This window comes from Anopheles moucheti, chromosome 2 (assembly GCF_943734755.1).
Source record: "Anopheles moucheti chromosome 2, idAnoMoucSN_F20_07, whole genome shotgun sequence".
NCBI lineage: Eukaryota > Metazoa > Arthropoda > Insecta > Diptera > Culicidae > Anopheles > Anopheles moucheti.
Window position 1 is genome coordinate 78,472,109 of NC_069140.1, and position 24,428 is coordinate 78,496,536.

Here is a 24,428-nt window from a genome sequence, read left to right on the forward strand (position 1 = left end):
AGCGCCAGCCTGTGACAAGGCTGTGAGTGATGTATTATAGCACGGGATTAAAATACCACCATTTGGTTGCCGCGTAAATCCTGCTCTAATGAAACGTCGAAGAGGTTAAGCGCAAACGGCAGCAACGGATGCAATTATGATAGGATTATGTTCGTTCTGTATGTGTATGTAAGAGCGTACACAAAACAACACGCTGCACGTGTTCATATACATATTATTTCTGTACGCTCATTCATAGAGCGCTATCCTGTGATTAATGTGGCATTTGCAATGTATTGTGTGCGCTTCACAAGCGAATGTGTTCGATAAAGCAAACATTTTGTCTGGTTATTAAAAAAAAATAAGATAAACATTACAGTAGCGACTAGTAGCATTATAAAGCACTTAAAAAAGGATCAAGAGATTATGAGAACACTTTAAAACAAACATTTCAGAAATCCTTTTCGTCAAATAAATCACGATTAGGTGTATAACAATATATAAACTGCAATCATCGGTAAAAAAGAAGGATTTCCAAAAGGATGTAACACTAAATGTTTCATCAACGTGAAGAGGCATCGAATGGTTCGCTAGGTAAGCGCAGCATAAATAAACAAATCAACATTCGCTTGTTAAGCTGTGCAGGTAGGTGACACGCTAATGCGCAGCACGTGCCAGAAAGGACCTGCATGCTGTCCACACCATGCACAATCCTTTTTCTTTCTAGGGCATATTGGACCCCAGTCGCAGCATTGGGATGTTTGTGTTGTATGTGTGTGTTTTGCGCGTGATGTGTTTTGAGTGAGAATCAGGCCCTGCCGCGTTTACACTATCCCACCTTCGCAACCGGTCAATATTTCGGATGACCCACCGGTGGCGGCTGATGGTACGGATGAGGCAGATGAGGCTGTCGGCGTAAGACTTTGCTGTTGGCCAGCGCTGGCTGTGGCGGAGGCTGCGGACGCGACGGCTGCTGCTGCTGCTGTTGCTGCTGTTGGGGACCCACCGGCACTGGCAACTGTGTAGGAAAAGCGATAGTGATTATTGAATAGTGTTTGCCGTTGTTTGCAGCGGTGCAACACCGGACGCACCATGCGAGAGATGTGATACATGATGCGGATGGTGCGTGTAGAGCGGCGGTACGGGATGAGAATGATGTTGCTGCTGTAAGGCGTTTGGCGCATTGGCGGCATTATTGGTGCTGCTCAGTGGGGTAGTGTTTATGTTCATGGTGGTGGTGGTGGTGGTGATGGTGCTGTTGGTGGTATTTGGTGGGCATGATTGTAGCACACTATTGCTGTTAATGTTGCCACTGTTTGCTACACTGTTACTACTACTGTTGCCAGACGGACTGTTGCTAGCGATGGCCGTGCTACTGAGTGCATTGCTGCTGATACTACTCCCCACGGGACTAACAGGGGTCGTCGTGATGCTTCCATTTCCTCCACCGGTGCTGTTGATCGATCCGGTACTACTTCCACTGCTGCTGCTGCTGCTGCTGTTACTGAGAAAAGGAATGCGGGACGATACGGCACCGGCTGCAACGGCAGCCACAGCCGACACGCCGGACAGTTTCGGTGGTATCTGGGGCTTGTTGGGCGGTATCGGAGGCGGGACACCGCGCCCACCGACCGGCAGCAGTATTGTCTTCTTGATTGTTGCCGTCGAACCGGTCGCACCCGGTGATGCACCGCCCGCACCGGGCGTTCCACCACCGCTGATTACCGTTGCCGCTGCAATGCCGGCCGCCTTACGTACGCCCGTGCTCGCCATCTGTTGGTTGGGGAGGGTCCGGCAGAAGTTGTTTTCGTTGTTAAAGTGATGTGCAGAAAACAAGTTCGTTTGGTGAAATCTTTACATTCATCAATTCCTTTCTTTTTTGGTTTTTTTTTGTTTCATTTTGTGTTGGTGTGTTTGTCTGTGTGTCTTTAATTACACTCACTACGACCAATTTACGAAAGGTGATCACTGTGATCTTTTTGTTTCCCCCGTGTATACTCTTCTACATTCCGAAAAACGTTTGGCTATTGCCCCCAAAATATAATCTTTACTGTAACAACCTAGTTGGTTAGTTGCTAGTGTGGTTTCGAAAACGAAAAAGTGTTAAACGATATATGCGCTACAAAAACCCCACTGCTATTATGCGCGGCAAATTAATCATATCGCAAACAAGAATTATCCAACGGACGGTCCAACAGAAAGTGTACATTAACAAACGGCAAATGCGCAAACAAAGAATGGAGGTTAAGTTAATATATGAATAATTATTACAAACTGGTATGTTTCCCACCTATCACAATTGCTTGCTTGTGTAATAAACACCATCATTCAACCTACACTCTACGCGTTAATAAGCTAGTTTTAGTTGAGGCAACGATTCGTTAGTTTTGTTAAGGTACGCAAGAACGTTGGGAATTGTTAGTTTTGATTGCCTTTCCGTGTATGTGTGTGTATGTGTTTAAAAAACCAAAAGCAAATGTAATCATTTTTACAAAAACTGCACTTGAGAATAATAAAAAAAGGAAAAAACCCGGCATAAAAATATAAATAATTTTCTTACAGTTACGGCACATAGCATCTCACTTGGTAGTAATAATGTTTTTTAACTGATTATAAACAATTTCAATTTTCCCACCAATTCACTACAACCGGTAACCGCACGAAGCAGCAAAGCATTGTTGTTGTTGGGTTTTATTCGGGGTCAATAAAATTGCGAATTTCGAATGTTTCCATTAACATGGTTCGCACAATATATCGCACGAATGTTTATATACGTTTCATTTCATTTCGATTGGAAAAATTTAGTCATATTATTTATATAGGAAAGGAAAATAAAATGAGAAAAACAAAATTAGCTAATTAGAAATAGGGATTACACCGCCTGCATCGCAAATGTTTAATGATTCTGGTATAATATCTACATGTGAGAAAAACAAAAACAAAACAGCGGTCTAACGGTCTGATTACGGGTGATCATGAGTATAAATATAAATACAAAGTACTACAAAGAAACTAATGGCGTATTAGGTCTTTAACATAATTCGAGGTTTTTTGCGCGTTGCATACAAATGTCAGTCATTATTGGTACATCCTTTCCCAAAATTTGATCGACGTCGTTTTTTTAAATACTAGTACTACGCTTCCTTTCCTTTTACAATTATTGCTTTATATTAAATAGTTCTATCGTAGTTAATACATAATAATATAAATATAACCCATCCGTATGAATGTGATTTTGAAGTAACCATCAATAAAAGCACGCTAAAATGCTGGATACGGCGGTCCAGTGGTGTGTTGGTAGCGGTGCCGGTCTTCACCGGATAGGACCAGTTTAAAATCCCATTCGGCTTTGGGTAAATAAAATCAAAGAAAGGCAGAAATGGCAGGCCTAGACCTCCTGAGGTTATTGTGCCGATAAAAAAGAATAAAATCCTGGAAGTTCTGGTGCGAAAACACCTAACATGCCAGAGCATATATTGAAAATGATTTCCAAATATTCCGCCAAGCTATACAATTTTGAACTTGTAATGCTATTTGCATTTAAATCACTTAACAATTGTAGTGATGCCGAATCATGGTCAGTTCGAATATTGAACAGCCTTTCATTTAAAGAGAAAAACTTTATACATCTATTCCGGCCCTAAAAACACGCATCGTATTAAGTTAATGACCTAATTGAAAGTGTGTATTTGTGATGTGTGAGATGAGTTGGTTTAGTATGTGAAATGAAACTTACAATAAAGAAAACAATATATTGCGTACAACTTTAAAAATAAGACCCTATACTCGATTCGTTTCGTTTCACTTATTTTTACATGGCTTGAACCGCAAACTGGACATTCGAAGCCCGTGTACCGTCGAACGTTGAATTTTTTTGTGTACTTAATTAAATTAGCAAATGAACAAAGGCGAAATGGTTAGTGTTTATAAAGCATACATGTAACCGAAAACCCAACACGCGATAACAATAACTAAGCAAAGCATATCGTAATCATCAAGCGGGCATAAAAAGGATAGCGCGAATTACCTACGACGAGTGCAAGAGAGCGTGTTACAGAAAACTATCCCTAAAATCGTCCCCTTTAAAGGTTTACAGTGAAAAAAAAACTCACAAAGAAAAATGAACAAAACAAAAACAAAACAACACATCATACTCAACGCAAGCAAATTGAGTAATGAAAATGAGCAACGCTTTGGGCTGAAACTTCATGAACTGGAAGGTGACTTACCTTCCCCGTCGGTGTGTTTGCGTATGTGTCTGAGGTTGGACCTGCGGAAAGGGTAGCCGTTGATCCAATCCCACCAGCTCCTGTACCGGCACCGACAATCGGAGGCGAAGTGACCGAAAGTTGCGAAATGGCCGTCTGTCTGATGAGTTGACCCGGTGAAACTGATCGCGCAATTCCGGTCGCTATGGAATGGAAAACAAAAAGTCATTACAATTGATGGTATTGTGAGTGATTTTAAAAATAAATTAATAAATTAATTAATAAATAAATTAATTCATTAATAAATTAAGCACACATAGCAACAAAAACAAATGTTTACTGTAAAACATGCTTAATGGTTTTTTAAAATTACAAATCAATGTAGAACTTATTAACAAACAGATGCGATTAAACAACAGAACTAAACTATCGTCACAATGGATGCAAAACAAATAATGACGAGATACGGAATTGCACATTACTTGGTGCTGAAACGGGAACGCTCGATACGGTTGCGGTCGGTTGTACAACTTTCGTTGCCATGCTACTTATCATTTGTCCCGGTATACCTATGGATCCGGAAGTGACTGTAGAAAGAACATGGAAACAATCCATCGGCCATTAAGTGTCTCAATGCATGAACTCTACTGTCTGAACATTAATGTTTGAGGAGCCCACGTACAACTAATATGGAACATGACGGGTGAATTCCTTCCACGGAATAGACCAATTTTTGTAATTTACGCTATGATTCAAATGCTTACCAGTTGCTCCAATTGATGATGGACTAGCTATACCAGTGGCAGAAGAAATCCCACCGCCTGGCGTTCCACCGATCGATGGTCGTGAGGGTACGAGACCACCCGGTTTTGTCGGTAGCTGCGGTGCTACTAGCGGATGTCGTATACCGGTTTGCTTGCGAAGCAGTTCAATTTCCGCCTTCAGCTGCTGTATTTCAACTTCCTGATCCTTTACCCTGAAATGCATAGTGTGTAAGGTTATTAAAAACGAAGTATTACAATCGAGAGTATCGAAATCGTGGAACCAAAATTAATCTTTAAATTAATCTAGACATAAACCTACATGATTGCTGGCTCTTTTCTTCATGGATCTTTTCATGATTCGAATGACTTTTCCGTAAACTTCACGATAATAATGCTTCTCGAAAGATTAATTCAATACTAGTATGCAATACACAAATGCGGGAAAATGCTATCTCTTCTTCTCTTGATTTATACTGTCGCAAACTTCTACAAGGTCAATAAAATGTTTATCACGACGCTGCTTATCACACTATGTGTGATTTTGATAAGAATGCAGAGTAATTAAAAATCAACTATCACCGAAATGCCCGATACGATACGTACCGTTTTTCCTCCTTCGCTAGACTCTGGTGTAACATTTTCCGTTCTATTTCAAACTGTTGCGCCTGCTTCTCCAACTCCGCTTCCATTCGGAGTGACTTTTTGCTTTCCTCCTCCAAACCTTCGGCAATCGTGTCGACGCGCTGCTTTTCCTCCGACAGTATCTGGGCCAAATCTTCACTCCGCTTGCGCTCCTCGATGTATTTAATAATGATTTTCTTGCGCTCCGCTAGCAGCAGCAGTACGATCTGCTTCTGGCGATTCTTTTCCGCCTCGAACTGTTCCTGTACCTTTTTCAGCTCTATCTCCAGCACTTTGTGTTGTTCCTTCTCGTGGTCTAGTTCTTGCTTTAGCCGGGAACGCTCAATCTCCAACCCGTACGTAATGTCATCGCCCTGGGCGGTCGTATGTTCGTGCTTGCGGCGCTCATCGTACAGCTCCTGCACGACCCGTTTGTGACGCTCTTCCGCATCTTTCAGCGCTTCGATCATTTTGGCCTGCGCCTGACGCTGCTGCATCACTAGCGCGGCCAGTGAATCCATCTGCTCGCGTACCCCGCTACGCTGATCGTTCATCAGGCGCATTTCGTGCTCGGAGTGGGCCGCCTGTATGGAGGACTGGCGGCTTGCAATGTTACCGCTGGCGGCAAGCTGGTCGCGGAATAGGGCCGCGTGCGGATCGTTTAGGTTGGTCGCTTTGCTGTACCGGGGTGTGGTTAGCAGCTGTTTAATCTTTTCCGTCTTGAGCACCGCAATTACCACATCGCGAGCCTGCAGTTCACCCTCGAGATAGCTGAGCAGCTTCAGCAGATCCGCTTTGCTGAAATCCATCTTTGGGTTACGCTAAAACGAGAAGAAAATCGAATGTATTAGCATGATGTGTGTCAATGAGCAACGCGCGTAAAGTTTACCTATACATTTTGTTCTGTAACGAATGCCATAGGAGAGTTGGAACATTCTAATTGTAACAATTCTCCTTAAATTACACTTAGTGTCAATCCTTTGCTCACACATAGTGCTCTCATGAACAACTTCACTAGCAAAATAGCAGATGACATGAATCGAATGACAGCTTTTGAATCAAAGCTATCCAAAAACAGAAAATTTAGCATTCTACAGCTTGGAAGTCATGCATCCTGGTTGATTCCTGAATTTACCCTATACTACGATTGCTTCAAACTCCAGTGCTTCAAACCATGACGATGTGTGGTAGCAGAATAGGATAGTCTACAATATACTAAGCCATGACTAAATAACCCACTAGGTATCCTGGGAATTTGTATGAAAAAACTGCTAAAATCAATTCTGTTTGCTAATTCATATCCCGCTTTGAAGGATCAGCTGTAACGAGGTGTCAATATTGGACAGCATACACGACTAGTCCGTCTTATCTGCAGGTTGGTCATGATGTGAGAATAATACCGAACAACCCGTGAGGTACTTTAGGTCCGTTTACATAGACAGCGAATGAATCGCTTGGTCACAAGCTGCCAGTTGATCCAAGCAAAACACTTGACAAACAAATGGACCTCTCATTCCGTGAGCGGTTTCAAACACTTCCCCCGTCGTCTTCGCCGTGCAATGCCGGTGGGAAAAACCACCAAAGGGCAACCGGTCAATCACACCTTCGGGCCATCGTCAAACAACGGCACACGCACAAACACACGCAAGGGTGTCCCGCAACACCCCAGCATGTCGCATGTCATTCGTTCTGACTAGAACAGCGATTCTTCTGCCCTTCGAGAAAAGGGATTTTGGGCGAAAAGGGCGAAAAGGGAGGGTTTGCTTGTTCCGTGCTCTTTCTTCCATACACCATAAGGGTGGGGGGGGGGGGGGGGGGAGGTGGGCGAGCAAACGCGCACTCTTTTGCGCTCGCACACTTTCGCAGTCTTTCTCCGACTCTCGTTCTCGCGCGCATCACAAGTGCGGCCACAAGTGAGGTGTTAGCAAAGAAGCAGGGCACATTCGAATATTGATTTTTCCATGGGTTGCTACTAGCGCGTTTCGGGGTGCGTCTGAAGAATGGTTGGAAACAGCGGAATAAACGGAGATGGAAAGACAAATGTGTGCAACTTTTCAAGACGTTACACTGCGCTCGGCACCGCGAATGTTACCCTGTCCATTCGCCACCCGCCAGATGACAAATGTAACGATTTTTCACTGGTCCTATAACAGGAGGCTGCACTCACCTTCAACGTATCGCTCGTCAGTTTGATAGCGGCCAGGTCCGCCTCGGTGAACTTTACCGTTCCGCCACCCTTGGGTTTGTCCGTTGCGGCCGGTTCTCCATCGCCGCTGGAGCTTGTGCCAACTTCCGCCATCGTTTGCCGACAGAGCCGTACTCGGGTTCCCAGTGTGACGCCGTTCACTGTACGGATGGAGACTGTGTGGAGCACACAGCCACCGCCCGGTTTACTGTTTCACTTGAGAAAAAAGGCCCCCACCGCAGGGGAACCGGACAGACTCCGGAGAGCTGCTACCACTGGGTGGATGCAGAAGAGCTGGTCGACGTTGAAAAGGACTGCTCCTTTCAACGTTGGATAATGTTTTCGGACTATCGTCACCGGGTCAATTTCGCAGCAATCGATCGATCGTAGTCACTATGTCCCAGGACAGATACAGATGGATGAGATGCAGGCCAGAGTTCACACTGTTTTCGTGTAAAATGACTAAAGCTGGGCGAGAAGACAGCTCCAGCAGCTGTCCAACAGTGTTTTCTTCCTCACAAGAATACGCACACACACACACACACACGCACACGGGTTCTACGTTTTTTCTACTCTCTTTCTCTTTCCTTTTCTCTCGTGTTCTCTTTCTCCGTGTGAAGGTCGCGGCGACTTGATGATGATCCGATTACCGCACACTGCACACATAGAGCACCAATAAACTACTCTACGGCGGGACCATCCCGTTCCTTACCACGGCCAGGAAACGTACGTGCGCTCTGCTACTTGCACTCGATTAGAATGCACTCTCGAACGCAGCATTCGCGCGCGACAGAGAAGGTGAAATGACATGCGAAGAAGACAAACACAACACAACGCGCGACACCCCCTACTTTCTGCTATACCCCCACCCAAAAGCGCAAAGATGCTGTCATTCTTCGTATCGCTGATGCTGATGATGATGATGATGCTCTGCTCTTGACACCTACGAGGCCGTACACATGCACACTTCTTGTGCCGGACAACAAAGAGACAACAACGGCGTGATGGTTTTGATGATGCTTGTGATGATATCAATGTATCTTAGTGTTTTTTAACACCACTCTTCACTTTGCTCACAGGAAACTTCACTAAACATCGCCGCCTATTGCACAACTACACACAGAATCCACACATAGAACACACACCGTGATTCTCAGCGCATCATTTTCCCACAATCATCCACTCTCTTCTTCTTCTTCATCATCTTCTGTCGACAGTGTTTTCCTCTCAGGATGCCAGGTTGGATCACAATCTCTCACTGCCTGTGAGAGTAGACCTGTCAGTCTGTTTCTCTTTTGTTTCGTTTGAATTTGCCGTTAGTTTTCCTGTTTTTCCCATCTATTTTCTTGTTCGCATGATGTTTGCTCTGTGGTTGATTTGTTTTGTTTTTTTTTCTGGGATTTGGCAAACACTTTTTTCCCGTGTAAAAAAGGTGAACGGGATTGAGACCTTCTCCTAGTCGTTTCTTTTGTTTTACCGTATTATCCTATCCCATCTTCCTATCCTATCGTATCTTCGGTATGGTATTTTGAGTATTCGAAAATCATGTGCAACCCGGTATTTGGTTTGTTGCAGATATCATAGTTTCCGTTTTGTTTTATTTTCATTATAGTTAGCCAGTAGTCAGATAGATCGTGCCCTGATAATATTTTGTTCATTTTTTTTATTTTTTATTTGTGTTTATGTTGATGTTCTTGTGCCACATTTGAAGATATATGTTTTTGTTCAATTTAATTATAAAAATAGGTTATGAGACCATCTGCCCTCTATAAGCTTTGATACGGAGAGAATATGAGACTACCTGTTCTCTATACACTTTCAAGACAGCACACAACGATGACAATAGAGCTCTCATTTCAGGGACGCACAACACATTGCTAAAATTATATTTAGAGAGTAATTTTGGACCAAAAAATATTCGATTCAAGTTGTAGGTTAAAATTTAATTAATGTTAAGAAGGTTTTCCTCGCTTAGGAGTGATATTTAACTTTAAATCTGTCCATTCATTCGTTCTGACGCAGCAAAAGAGTGATACAATATTCGCGTCGTGTACAAACAATGACATAAGCACGCATTGCATTTTCTTTATAGCTTAGACTATTCTAACAAGTTTAATATGAGTTTAACATCAAATATTGCAGTGTAAGTAACACTTGTTGGCTCATAACTTCCTACCAAGGACATTAAGCACAGTTGTTGGTATTGTTTTAACCTTTTGTGGTTTTAGGACACTGAAGATACCATTTCCTACCAAGCGGGAAGCGGAAATAGCATACGATGTGCTACGTGTTGACACTGAACCAAAGCGAAGCTTTATTAACAAACTAATTAAGCTGGAAGAGAACATTCTGCGGCTAGATTTGACCGGTGAGCAAGCGAAAAATGTACGCGTAGCCGTTTCATCGGCCTGTGACTCAATATTACTTTGCTGCGAAACGCTTAACCAGTTCGGAGCACCCGTATCGGACAAGTACGACCATTATTAGAGCTGTTGCACTTTACTGGTCAGGGCGAGAAATCAACATGCCTGAACATACGCCGGCACCAACGCCCGGCAGAGCTATTTACGGATTCGTTCTATACTTATTGTTTAAGACATTATTCTTGTTGTATATCCTTTGGGCATACATACCGACCGCCTGGTTCGAGATGGTTGGTCTAACATATTTGCCAGACAAATATTTTGCACTCTTTCTACCCAAGGTCACATTGGTCGCGGTGACGCTTTTTGCATTTATCATATATCCCTCGCTCGCGCTTTCAATGATGCCCGATGTGGACGATCGGGCAACTGTCGCCGATAATAACGCGATCGTTCGATGTGAGTACAGCTTTCCGGACGATCAATGCTGCCATCAGCGAGTAGAGGATCCGTTCGAAACTGGCTGGTACGCGAAACGGCACTGTGCAAAACACAGTTCCCGCCATATCGAAACCCAGCGTACGGTGCGTATCGCGAACTTTTGCGACTGTCCCTACGAAGGACAATGCCTTCTCCGGAAGGATCCGGAATATTTACCTACGCTACGCAGTAAGGATCCAATACCTGCCGTCAGGGATTTAAACTTGTCAAAGGTCAGTCGTGTCCTGTATGGACGGTGTAGATAAATGAATGCCATTAAAAAAAAGAAGAAAATAAGTAGGATCTCACAATATTTCTACATGAATTAGTCTTGAATAAATAAAAGAAAAAGCCCTTTTCATTGTATTATACACTAGGTTACCATTTTATTATATCAAGCGCAACGGTCTATTAGGAAACAGGATCAGAGGAAAGAAATGCAAAGATTGCCAACAATCCACAACGTACCTAATCATCCATTTTCGCCTTCTTGCGATTGCGATTCTTAACGTTGTGCGTTTCGTAAAAGTTGCTGCCAATCTTTTTGCGCTTGCTTGCCCGCTCAATCGCACGCTTCTGTCTGGAGGTAAGCTTAACGGGCTTTTTGGTGCTCGTTTCCGGTTCTTCCACCTTTCCGGAAGCCTCCGGAACAGTGGCTTCTTCCGCCGGTCGCTTCTTCTTGGTAAGCGCACCCTTCTCCTTGGCGCTGCGATGCACGACCCTACCCTGCTCCTCGTCGTATTCATCCTCCGAGTAGAAATCACTAATGCCAGATGAATCGTCGTCCTCTCCCTCACCCTGGCCCGCTTTCTTACGGTTGGCTCGCTTCGCTTTAGCTTCCGCCTTCTTCTCTTCCTTCAATTTCTCCAGCAGCTCCAGATCGATCTTGTCGATTTCGCGAATGTCCTCACTTTCGAACTCGAGATTAACCTTAATCTTGCGGAAGTCCTGTATCTGGAACAGTTCGCGACCCTTCTTTACCGTGTCGGGGATCGTCGGTGTGGCCGTGACACCGGAATACGTACTCTTCTGATCTTCGTCGCCCTGCACCGTCTGATCCTTGACGTTCTGCTCCGGCGCCGTCACCTGTTGCTGTTCGTGGAACGATTTTGGTACCTCGAAACCTTCTGGTGCAACGTAAAACGGTAACCGTCCGCGTTGCCAATCGTTCAGAATCATTTTAGCCACGGTCGGTACATCCGGTTCACCCTTCTTTAGCAGCTTTCCCATTTTGCGAGCGATCTGTTCTAGGAAATCGATGTGATCCGTCCACTCCGACACACCGTACGTCTTCACGACGTACTCCTTGCGGATGCGCTTTAGCACCTCCTCGATGTAGTCTTCCGGATTGTTCACCAGTTCGACTCGTACCACCGCCTTCAGCACCTTCTCGGTGTCCGTTTCCGCCGTCGGGTACACCACACCGGGACAATCGATCAGGAAAATTCGCTTCATCAGCGTAATGTACTGCCATACCTTCGTTTCGCCCGCAATCGGGGCGACCTTACACACCTTCTTGCTGCGCAGCGCATTGATGACGGACGATTTGCCAACGTTAGGGTACCCGATGAAACCGACACTGATCTGTTTTTTATCCACGTGCAGCTTACCGATCTGTCGCAACAAATTGATCAACGCACCCTTGCCGAATGGATGCGTCAGCGAGGCGTGAAATGCGATTGTCGGATACTCCTTGCTGAGTATGGCCACCCAGCGCTGTGTCACCCAGATCGGTACCAGATCGACCTTGTTTAGAATGAAGAACAGATGCTTGTGTGGTTTCTCCTTGCGCAGGAAGTTCTCGATGTACTTCGACCGGGTGCCCATTGGATCGCGTGCATCCAGCACTTGAAGCAGCACGTCCGCCGAATCAACCACCTTGTGCAGCTCGTTCCAGATCCGTTTGCTTTGACCGGCAGCAAAAATGTATTCCCGCACCGCATCCTTCACACCACCGTCGTCCCGCTCAATATCGTGATCATTCGCTTCGTCGTACTTGTCGGCCGATTCTTCCGCTGTCTTCGTGAGATCCTCCAAATCTCGCACCTTCAGTGTGGGTCGTTTACGTAGCTTCTTCTTGCCAAACGTCGTATCGTAACTTTCCGTATCGAGCAGATGCACCCGTTGGTAACGGGCCGATTCGTTTAGCAGCGTAATCGGCAGGTTAGTAGGTTTCATGATTACCTTGTACGGATCCTTCACTGCTTTGCCCATCTCTTCCTGAAACTTTTGGAGAGATTTCTGCGAGATGACACGCGAATTGGCAAACCACTTCGGGGACGGTTCGACACGGGCCACTGTACCGCTGGGAACCCAGCCTTGGAACGGTGCTGGGGTGATGATTTTGCCTCGGCGATCGCGCTTCGCCTTAAAGTTCCGGTACATCTGCAACCGCTTGATGGTCGCTTTTGTACGCGGTTTGGCCACCCCCTTGAGACCTTCGGTAGGCCGGTCCGGGTTCATCGAGTGTGTCGATTTGTTCAGCGACATCTTCCGGGGTGGCCCCGACCGGGAGCTCACTTTCGGCATTGTGGTGCTGGCTTATATCCTGGATGTTATCGGATGAGTTTAACAACTGGAAATGGTATTATTTTCCACCGAGGATGTATCGGAGATAGTAATTCACACGACGCAAATAAACACGGTAACCGCAACACGCGGCTCGTTGATTACGACAGCTGACAGCTTTGCCTGTTTGACAGATGCCATGCTGTGTAAACATTTGAATTTTCGTTGTGCCGTTGCAGAACCAATTTCATAAAATAAATTGTGTTTTGTCTACGAGAATAGACTTGATCAACCGAAGGCAAAATGTTTATAGAATAGGCATATGTAATGCAACACTGCATAAAACAAAATGCATATTTAGTCCTTACATCAAGTCATTCGTTTGTTTTAGTAACTACGAATAAACAAAAATATTCAGTGTTTTGATCTAATTATCTCAAACATCCATTGAATATGGATTAGCCTCTTTACTTTTTTAAAAAATAGTTTGATTTTCCTGTATATTTTCCAGCTGTTTGTTGTGTTGCTGCAATCTTTTTCGGCGGAGCTGTTTCACTACGTGACAGTTCACCTGTCACAGCGTGCCGATTGTTGTTTACATTCTTCTCCCACCGCAGCAACTGGAAAGACCACGGCCGGAACGCGAGCGGAACACGGCCGCATATATTTACAATACGTTGCCAGCAGTTCCACGCAACGGTGGTCGAACGCCGCGATCAGATCCAGCCGCGTGTAGTGCGTGTGGCGCGGTAAAACATTGGAATTCGAACCATCTCCCCGTGTCGAAAGCGGTCGTTGTGTTTGTGCGTCAAGGTGAAAGAATCCAGCCACCGACCGACTGGGCGGTGTGTGTGGTTTTAAACAAACTTTCTCCTACAAAGTCTTGTCCACCGTCGAGGTGTGTGACTGCGTTTTGGATGCAACCGTGAGTTTCATTGATCGTTTTTTTTTCTGGTGTTTCGTTGCTCTTTTGGGTCTTTATATAAAGTCCCAAACAAAACCGGCTCCGTTGCAGTTTTGTATGTTGTGCTGTTGTGCGTATTTTTGCGACGTGTCCGAATTGAGCAATCGCCGTATGGTTAGGGGTCATTGTATGACGCATTGCCTGCTACATGGCCCGACCGAAGAACCAGCAGAATAGTTTCCCGTGTGCGATAATGTGAATAATCACGGCGCTGTTTGTGACCCCCGCGCGAGTTCGATGTTCTCGCGTATCCCCACGCAAAGCACGATTCGACCTACTACTCCATCGGCATCAATTGATTATGTTTCGATCGATGCCCCGATTCGTGCACTTGTCTATGGTCATTTGCCCACTTTTCTTCACTTCACCTCATTCGCTCACCATCAGCAGCCCAGTTATTTGTTTCAGTTTCGTTTGTTCGTTATGCGTCAAGTTTTGATAAGAGAAAGTATCCAGCCTGCCCAGAGAGATGTTTGCGAAATGAAGAAAGCATTCCGCGTGGCCACGCATTCGGTTCGGTACGATTCGCCTACATCTTTTGTGGTGTCTTCAATTTCACTCGCCTGCCGGCACTATTGTGATGTTTTGTTTGTGTGTACGTGGTTGGGTTATGTTTTGTTCCGGTGCAGTTCCGCTAGCTCAAAACACAAGTAGCCATAGATTTACCAACGGCAGATGGCTACGATCTACATAAATGTACAACTGTGTGCGTAAAAATGAATTAATGTGTGTGTGGGTGAATATTTTTCTTGTGTTTTTCCCAGGCAACAGGGTAGTGCATAGCGTATTTTCCCGCTGGATTAAAGTGATTCAGTGAATCAGTAGAAACCGCAGCGGTGATTTTTGGTAGCCACAAAACACGTTCACAACTTCAACCATGGCTTCGATCACGGCAACCGAGCAGTCAAGGAAGAATGCCGAGTTTATCGTTAAAAATCTTCTAGCTGGAGGTAAGCTCATTTATAAAATATCAACCTCTAATTAGAATATAAGCTGAAGGTGATGACAAAAATAGGCATCCATATCCAATATTTATCAAGTTAATACTTTAAATTATATATTTATCCTTGTTCTGCTTTTTTAAATTATTGGCACTTCACCCCCACCTATGAATGTAATACTTATTGATTAAATAATTTACTTTTTACTAATCAAATTGATTTCTTTGTTATCAAGTGTTATGGAAGAACATTTTTAAAAATTTTATCCATTACATTGCTTGAGTTTTACCTATTGCATGTTAAATGTTTCGTCTTAGTGCAATTTTATTCTGTTTCATCGTTTTTCAAGTGTTTTTAAATATTGTTTTACCTTTTTCTATTTATTTACTATTACATATTTTATATATATCGCTGTAACCTTTATATTCATCATCATTATAAGTACTTTATACATTAAGCATAGTTTCTGTAGTAAGCTACAGTAAGTAACATAACTATAAGACACTACGTTTTTTTAGAACAATGGACAAAGTTGAAGAAATTTTAAAAATGATGCTTTGTAAAATTGTACAGAATAATAACTAGAAGAATAATACGATTTTTGTAGAACATCATTGTTATCTATCTTAGAAAATGTTATTGTTATTCAAAAAACACTACGCGTCTTATAATTACGTCACGAACTGTAATACAAGACAGCATAACGCCGAAATGCCGTAACGCGAAATGAAAGAATAAATGAATAACTTTATAAATATCGCTACATATTCATTTGTGTCATACGTAATTTGGCAAAAAAAATGTTTCGCTTAGTCACAGTAATCGATAATTAAATCATCCATTAAATCGTGATTGTTATCACGACTCACTCTGATTGCAATTTCTGACCATTTTCGTGATGATCCGTGCGGAAATGTGTTATCTGCTTCCTTATTATATCATGATTTTTTATTATTTTTGTTATTGTAATGTTTTGAAATGTTTTTATGATATAAAGTAATGTAATAAGTAAAAACGATGAATACTGTACAGGAAAAAACATAAGTTTTTGATTTAATATAAAGTAGTGATCAGAAGTGAAGCGAGCTCTTTGTAGGCCCAAAGCGGAGCGTTAGTAGCAGGTTGAGGTAGGCTTGTACAGATATGTTTTTTTTATTCAGAGACTTCCGGTTGCTCGAGGCACTCCCCGCGGCCGCTAAGTTTGCGCAGTGACTGATCCATCCCTTATACTGAAACTAGTAGTTTTTGCAACTCACAGAAACAAATAATTAATATAACGTCCGTTGAACAGATTTATGAGATCCTTTTACAATCATAAACGCTATTTATGGATTTTCACACTCGTAAAGTTTCCATTTCTACCGTAATTTACGTGCTTTTAGGGTGTAGTTCAACCAAACTTCATGCCATTTCGAAAACAGCACGATGGTAATAGCACCTCTCTGGTCATGAGGTCCCCCATCTATACGCTTACAACTCCGTGCTCCGTGTCAACTGTGTCCACTCGTGTGTCCATTGCCAGCACCGCACAGTATTTTCAATTCAATCTTTTCACACATCTTCCAGTTGATTTGGAGGGGACCCAGTTATGACCTTACGGTGTTCACGAGCTTTGGCTTTTTTGTTTTCCCTTCTGTTTTGAGCGATGCGTTTTCGGTAAGGTCTCGTACTACTTTGTCACTTTCCATTTCGTAGTTAATGCCTTCTGTTGTGTTTGCTCATCTGTGTTTTATTGGCTGTAAACGGGTGGCTGTTTTTTTTTTGTTCACTTGGCAGCAAATCGTTTGTTGCTTGCCTTTAATTGCTGTCACGCGGAGATTGAAAGCGTTTTTTTTTGTAAGCGAATGTTATTTTCCCATCGCTTTGCCAACTTCCATGAAATGAATCATAAATGAATCATCATGTCGTTAATATGTTGCTATCTAAAACAATTTATTTTTATTTTATTAGCAAATTAGGTTAGCTTAAAAAGTTAATACTCTTAGACATTTTTGTTGAATTTATATGTAATTAATTTTAATTTAAATAACATTACTCCCCTGCAGTTAAATGCAAATAAAAGTGATTTCGTTTCATTGTTTTATATTGTTTTATCTTGTCGGCCAGATCACAGACTTGATTAGATTTGAAAAATTGATTGTGTGTTAATCTTTTTAATGTTCTCAGAATGCAGGGTTTTCGATTTTAAGTGCTCTCAGCAGTTAAGGAATAAAGAGTAATTTTAGAGATTATAAAAAATAACAAACTGAAATAACGTATTTATTTGATAAGGGTTGTTTCACTAGACTAAAAGTAAATAAAAAAATGAAACAAAAATAAAATTTAAATAAAGAAAAAATATGAAAAAAGAGAAAACTTACAAATGGAATCTATTCCACTATGAACAACGTTAAATTGAAAACAATGCATATGTAGCGCAAAATGTTCTACTTTAACTTGAAATTATTAAAGAAATGATCTTATTTTTTAACTTCAGTTGAAACTCCTGTTATATATTGATATTTATTACGTTAATACATTTTAAAGGCTTATTAGTGACAAGATGATGTGATAAATATAAAGCAAATTACAATTTTTCACATTCGCCTGTGATATATGAAATATTTTTGTTTAAAAGAAACATCGAAACAAAAGAAGAACAAAACATAAATTTACAAAAAACAACAGAAGAAACACGTTTCAAATGACTCCTACCCAGCGTCATTATTAGTATGCCATCACACGCAAGGTTGATTTTGTCTTCTTGTCCTACCGTCCGTGCATCGTACAAATCGCTAATCATGCAAACATGTCATCGCTTACCGATTCCAGGTGTGGCCGGTATGTGCTCGAAAACGGCCGTCGCACCGCTCGATCGCATCAAGATCCTGCTGCAGGCACACTCGATCCACTACAAACATCTCGGCGTGTTTAGCGGCCTGAAGCACATCGTCCAGAAGGAATCGTTCTTCGCGCTGTACAAGGGCAACGGTGCCCAGATGGTACGGATATTTCCGTACGCTGCCACACAGTTTACCGCGTTCGAGGTGTACAAAAAGGTAGGCAGAAGAGCCATTTAATGCAATTTAATTTAAGGAATTACGATGTTTTCTTATTTTAATTTCGACTTTGTATTTCTATGGACACCAGTATCTGGGGAAAGCGCTCGGCACGAACCTTCCGATCAAGCATGCGGACAAATTTATAGCTGGTGCGGCCGCGGGTGTGACCGCAGTCACCTTGACGTATCCGCTCGATACGATAAGAGCCCGGTTAGCGTTCCAGGTTACTGGCGAACATCGGTACAATGGTATTGTACACACTGCCGTAACAATCTTTCGGACGGTAAGCATACCTTTGCTTAATGTAAATGTTGGTTAACTTGCTGTTAATACTCACGTGCACAAACTGCCAATCCTTAGGAAGGTGGATTGCGTGCCTTATACCGGGGATTCGTACCAACGCTGATGGGCATGGTACCGTACGCCGGCTTTTCATTCTACTGCTTCGAGATGCTGAAGTTTGTCTGCATGAAGTACGCACCGGGCGTAACGTGTAAAAAGTGTGACCGAAACACCGGTAAGTAGGAACAGTGTTTTTTTGGCAGGAGATACATGAAGAAGTTAGAATTGAATTTAACGCACCAACAAATTACAGGCGGACTGGTACTTTGCGTTCCGGCAAAGTTGCTTTGTGGTGGATTTGCCGGTGCCGTCGCACAATCCTTCTCCTATCCGCTGGACGTAACGCGAAGGCGGATGCAGCTGGCGATGATGAATCCAGAAACGGCGAAATTTGGGTAAGAAAACGCTTTGAATTGGTACTATTCATTCATATCCATCGGTGTGAGCTAAAGAAAACGGTGTATGTAAATCGGGTCTGTAAAGTGTTGACCTCCAAAGGGACCAGTTTGCCGATGTGCTTGTTGTGCCACGCGCGCTACGCTGCGATAATCGGAGAAGAAGTGGCCACAAACGATCCCTTCCGTTTTGGGAGACTGGAGTTGCGTAGCGTGTCGTATATTTGCATATGCAATTGCATAACGATTGACGCACTCCTCTCTCGCTGTTGAAGATGCGTTAGGGCACGCTCTGTGTAGCACCATCTTTCACTGATGATCTTCCTTTTTAAAAATAACAGCATAAAAAGTAGCGCATTCTTTTTTTCACGATTCATTGAAAATCAAACCTCTGTTGCACCTATTGTTGCGCTGTAAGTGTAATGGAAAATTTTGTAAATATTTAGCCCCCCGGCACTCCGCCTACTCGAGGTGAACCGGGTGTGAAACGAGTTTGATGTTGTTTTTTTTCTCTCTGTCCTCTCCTTCGCTCACAGCGTGTCACACGTGCGGACATTGCCGACACAAAACTTTCTCACCAAACATGCGAACATGCCACGCGGTCTCTCGCAAGGGCCTATAAAGATGTACGCGGTCTGTTCGATGTCCGGCCCCCCCGTGAGCCGCGAAAGCTTTCGCTTAAGTTCACCTGCTGACACACAGCGGGCAGCGTGACATTCACGCGAAAGGCATTCAGTGAATACCACCAGCTTCGTTCGTATGATTACGCAATGGCGAATTTGGAAGGCGTATTTTACGAATACAAACGTCCTGTAACGAAAAAAAAAATGAAAATTGGTCATCACCCGACCCGAGCGTACTCTTGCCAAACGCTAATGCTAATGGATGTTGGATTTTTTGAAACGATAGATTTCAGTGGTACTGGCTGGTCATCTTCCTTCCCAGATGCGCAGTATCATCATTTTTTCATTTACGGTTTCCGTACACACAGCGTTCGACAGTTGTGGTACGCGGCCGATTGGGAAGATTCTTTTTCGTAGTCTCTCTCTCTCTCTGTCCACATTCCACGTTTCCACGTTTGATAGATAGTTTTTGTTTTTGCGTGTCGTGACCAAAAAGGAATGTTGAGGCAGGATTTGCGTGTCGCGCTGGCTTAGATTCAGTGGAATGAGGAAACATAATACAGCCGGTAAAACTGGTTAACTTGTACTGCCCTTTTGCTTGGTAAAGCGATACTTTATGGCGCAGGTGGTTAATGTTGCCGGGACGAAGCTGCTGGGAAGTAATTATGGTGGGCTGATGGTGGCACATTCACACATCTTCGGGTGATCAATGTTTATTGCTTTTTGTTAGATTTTTGCTAATGAATGATGCTTCAGCGATTAAATTAGGTGCTAATTCTTTGCAGCAATCGATTTGCTTGCTGCGGTTGAGGGGTTTTTTTTTAGACTTGGGAAGTATTTTTCTTGTTATTATAAATATAACATGACAAAAAATTAGGAAGAGCTCGATTATGATTTAAAAATACTATTTTTTATGTATGATTTTAAAGTTCAATTAAAGTAAAGTACGGGTGTCTCCTTGATTACTTCAAAAGCTTCTTCGAACTCTTCGCTTTCTGAAACAAAAACCACTACGAATAGAACGAATCGAATGACGCAATTTGCTTCGGGCGATTTTCTTTAAAACGTTCATCAACATTCGCATTAGCAAAGTGTCCCGCTGGAAGGTAAAACAATGTCCCTTTCGATCGCTCATCTACGTCTCAAACGCTTACGGCAACTAAAACGCGCCGCTGGCTGTGCACAAGCGAGAATAAACAGCTCATTAGTCATTTCGATTGCTTTACGACTGTTTGCTTCTTTTCCATTCCATTACTCTCTTAACTCACCTTCAATCTACTAACTATTTCTATTTTCTATATTTTCCTATGCCGCGCTACTGACGGACGGTTGAATGGTGTTGGTGACGGTGTTACGTATTGGTTGTTTTTTTTATTACGGGTGCTTCTTCATCTCTGACTGATCGCTGATTGTTGTCCCTTCTTCGTTGTTTTCACATCGACACTAAATGCGGAAAACCCGCGCAACTTTAATTACCTCACATTACTTACTTTCACCGGCGGGCTTACGGGGGTTTCGATCGTTCGGAATGGCTGGCGGGTGGTGGTATATGTGGTGTGTTACAACGATTTATGCCGTTTTTACTTCCAACCCATCGATAACCGTACACCGTTTGCGATGAATGCACTACCGTCTAATTGAATAACGCTGCGCTTCTTGGTGTGGGTTGTTGGTCGATATGATGGGCATCGGATGCTCGACGTCTCGATGGGCTGGTTAATAACTCAATTGCTCGGTGCACTCGATGCATCAACCGGGTGGTGCCGTTGGGACGATGCAACCGACCGATTATCAATCGGGGTACGGGTTGCGGCTGTACTAATTGTCGTACTCTGGAACGATACCGTCAATGCCGATACGGAACGATATGGGCCACACACTTACTCGGTATGGGTCAACATAACAGGAGGTGGGTATTCATGGTGCGATCGCTTTCGATTCCGCTCACGTGCATGTAATTGCTTATGCTTCCTTGTCTGTTTGTCCTATTGATCAGTCTAGCGACCGACGTACGTTCACGCGGTTTGTGTGTTTTAAGTGTGTAATTTCTTAGACGACATTGAATAGTTCTTTGTAATTTCCATAAATGTGGATAGCGCATAGTATTCCACATCCGGTAGCAATAGTGAGAGAAAGCTATTTGGAATTGAACATATTGCATTCTGTTGTAGCGTAGACTTGTATGATAAGGAAATTCCATTTATCTAGTAATTAAGTGTAAAAAGTGTATGTACATTTTCTTTTTATTAATCAAAACTGCTCGAACGATTAATTTTGTAAAAGAATTATCGTATGTCTAAAGAAATCTTAATTATGCGCGATCTGGTTGTTCTAACGTGAATATAAAAAATGTGTAATTTACATTAAATATTTAAAATATCGGAAAATTTAATTGAATTATTTGGTACAAAATTGTTTTTTAAATTTATTCTACTGTTGGTTATCAGTTAAGAATGTTTGTGTTCTCCATTATATTCTACAATTGAACCATGTAGCTTTGAAAGGATATACACATAATAAGGCGGGTATGGCTATTAATGAAGAGGGACTTACCACTTCTGAATTTTTAAGTTGATTTCTGATGGGTTTTCCACAAGTAGCAACGCAATGGTTAGTTGAGGAATGTCCTATTCGTGTTCACCGCTGTGGACGACAGTTCCTGTTCAACAGCCCTGGAACGCATGTCCACAAACGCGAAATGCGAATTCAAGATGTTAACATTGATCTGAGGTGCTTGATAGTTGGTTCTACGATGAATATACAGTCTTACTAGTGCTTCTTGAAATGATCAGCTTTTTTGTCTTGCTATTGCTATTTTACATAAAGAAAAATTATTACAGGAGACGAAAGAATATCTAAAATAGTTTAGGCTGGCTGCTCATAGCATATAACCTCTAGTTGATACCACCGCATGTGGAGTTTCAGTTTCGTATTTATAATTATGTTAGAACGACCAGGGAATATCACAAACAAAAGTTTTTAATTTGCATACGTTAGGAGCTCCGAGATTATTTCAAACCCTTTTTACTCACCAAACCAACCAGAATTCGGTACCCGAAATGTTACGGATTAAATTAGACATTCGAAAAGCTATTTTTTTTAATGATATTCCCTCATGGGGCATCTTCTTATTGAATTATGTATGGTTTTTCGTAATTAATAAATTAATTTTTTATACTCAAATCCATATCAACGAAACCTTTTCAAATCGAACAGTTTTATACAAAAAAAAAACTTCGGTTTGTTTTGAAATCCGTGCTATCGATGCTAGATCAAAGGTAATGGGGTTGAACTTTGGAGGGCAGAAAAACCGGCTTGATAAAGATAGCACCCCACATTAAGGTCATTCGCCTTCGAACAGACGCAGTTCGTACGACCCAATGGTGATGATGATGATGTAAAGCGTTTAAATGGAATGCAAAGATTTTCAATACCATCACGCATAATTATGCAGCTAGGCTTAGATGATAGGAATTTTAAGTGAATTGATTATCTTAAATTGATAACAGTTTTGATTTGGGTGCGTTTTTAATCGTTGATAAGCGTTTCGTTAAGTCTTTAATTTATGCATTACTAACATTATAATAATTAATAATTGTATCAAAAAAATGAGGTCTTGCAATATTAATGTTAGTTTAATAATAGCTTGATTGACTTTCAGTAATATTTTCGAAATATTTGTGTTCGTTTTGTCTAGAGCTAAATTATTGTGAGATTTTTTTGGACATGGCGAACCGTTACTAATGCGTACAATTATTCTTCTCCCTTAGCATGGGCATGTGGAAAACGTTATCGATAATCTACAACGAGAATGGCATCATGAAGGGTCTGTACCGGGGGATGTCGATCAACTATCTGCGCGCCATACCGATGGTGGCCGTCTCCTTCTCCACCTACGAGGTGTTAAAACAGGCCCTTAAGCTGGATACGGGCATGAAGATTTGAAGAATGGGCTAGGGGGTCTACGGGACATTAGACGAGATCGTTCGTTTTTAGTGTTGCGAAACGGTTGATGGTAATTTTTAGATGAATTTTTGTTTAGGTATTTGTTGTACTAGGTCTTCATTTCATACCATGGACAGTTTTCATTAGACAAGCAGCAACCATCTTTCACATTCTCTCTATTTCTTTCTCTTGTTTTGTTTTGTTTTTAATGTAAAGGAAGAGTACATTAGGGAAGATATAACCTTGACAAAGTAGTGACAATTCTCAAACACTCTGACGATAAGGGGTATGGTTTCCGTAAACAATATTTATTTCTAATAACTTGTACAACTGATTGTGAAAACAGTTTGTCCTGCTAGCGAACGGTGGATTTAAAAGAGGCACTTCCAATACGCAGTTTTTTATTTTACATAGTTTGATGTAGGGTATAGGAAAAGCATGCTCAGCGTATGCACGTTCTTTGTTATTTTGCTTTCTTTCATAGACAAATTTAGCTGATCATCACAATTAGACCGAAGGTAGCTTGGAAGTATTACCGGTTAAGCATGGTTTCCGTACTTAAGTTTAAGTAAAATGTTATAAGTTTGTACGCGCCGACACGATGAAGCACATCAAAAAGAGGCAAGAGAACTTTTACTATGGTAGGTGCGTCACTTTTCGGAGTAGGTTTCGCCGCGAGCGAACTGATGGTCAAATTAGAAGCATACTTAAGGAGTGAGTAAAGAACGGAGGTATACCAGGTTTCGTCTGCCTGCCTGACTGCAAATGTAATACCCGTTTACGGACGCGTAAACACCAATCAAGATGATGACATATTTTGTTAATATAAATGTTGAAACAATGTAAAGCATTGAGCGTGAACGTGAGTGTTAAGCAGCAAAGAAAGGACAAACTTTGACATTTTGCACAATGCAGTAAATAGTGTTGCATCTGTTGTTTGTTTTTTTTTATTTGTTACCATGTCTGTTTGTTTTGTATTGTTACACACTGTTACGATTTTGTTACAGCAATTAATGTTGGTTTAACGATAAGTCGTTTGGAGGCGTAATAAGGAGCTGAGAATATACTT

The 24,428-nt window shown here is 42.3% G+C and overlaps 5 protein-coding genes across 6 annotated transcripts; 3 read left to right on the plus strand and 2 right to left on the minus strand.

Moving 5' to 3' along the window:
- Positions 1-490: 490 nt before the first annotated feature.
- LOC128310607 (CTTNBP2 N-terminal-like protein) lies at positions 491-8,484 on the minus strand. 2 transcript variants are annotated; one of them, XM_053047291.1, is made up of 7 exons: positions 7,740-8,484; positions 5,555-6,393; positions 4,952-5,163; positions 4,670-4,774; positions 4,209-4,390; positions 1,071-1,752; positions 491-997 (listed from the first exon to the last, which is right to left on the minus strand). In XM_053047291.1, the coding sequence occupies exons 1-7, from the start codon at positions 7,869-7,871 to the stop codon at positions 804-806; spliced, it is 2,346 nt and encodes a 781-aa protein (XP_052903251.1). In that variant the 5' UTR covers positions 7,872-8,484; the 3' UTR covers positions 491-803. The 2 variants fall into 2 exon arrangements, with proteins under 2 accessions (XP_052903251.1, XP_052903252.1); XM_053047292.1 differs by lacking the exon at positions 4,670-4,774.
- Positions 8,485-9,631: 1,147 nt separating this feature from the next.
- Positions 9,632-10,244, plus strand: LOC128297302 (EKC/KEOPS complex subunit LAGE3). The gene is made up of 2 exons (XM_053032922.1): positions 9,632-9,900; positions 9,986-10,244. The coding sequence occupies exons 1-2, from the start codon at positions 9,875-9,877 to the stop codon at positions 10,242-10,244; spliced, it is 285 nt and encodes a 94-aa protein (XP_052888882.1). The 5' UTR covers positions 9,632-9,874.
- Positions 10,245-10,281: 37 nt separating this feature from the next.
- On the plus strand, positions 10,282-10,968 carry LOC128297300 (phosphatidylinositol N-acetylglucosaminyltransferase subunit P). Its single transcript, XM_053032921.1, has one exon. It carries the CDS (start codon positions 10,282-10,284, stop codon positions 10,864-10,866), a length of 585 nt encoding a protein of 194 aa, XP_052888881.1. The 3' UTR covers positions 10,867-10,968.
- Positions 10,963-13,262, minus strand: LOC128297299 (nucleolar GTP-binding protein 2). Its single transcript, XM_053032920.1, has one exon. It carries the CDS (start codon positions 13,127-13,129, stop codon positions 11,069-11,071), a length of 2,061 nt encoding a protein of 686 aa, XP_052888880.1. The 5' UTR covers positions 13,130-13,262; the 3' UTR covers positions 10,963-11,068.
- Positions 13,263-13,734: 472 nt separating this feature from the next.
- Positions 13,735-24,341, plus strand: LOC128309705 (solute carrier family 25 member 16-like). Its single transcript, XM_053046154.1, has 8 exons — positions 13,735-14,033; positions 14,837-15,022; positions 17,825-18,051; positions 18,143-18,337; positions 18,415-18,571; positions 18,650-18,791; positions 21,321-21,323; positions 23,185-24,341. Exons 2-8 carry the CDS (start codon positions 14,950-14,952, stop codon positions 23,357-23,359), a joined length of 972 nt encoding a protein of 323 aa, XP_052902114.1. The 5' UTR covers positions 13,735-14,033; positions 14,837-14,949; the 3' UTR covers positions 23,360-24,341.
- The last annotated feature ends 87 nt before the right edge of the window (positions 24,342-24,428 follow it).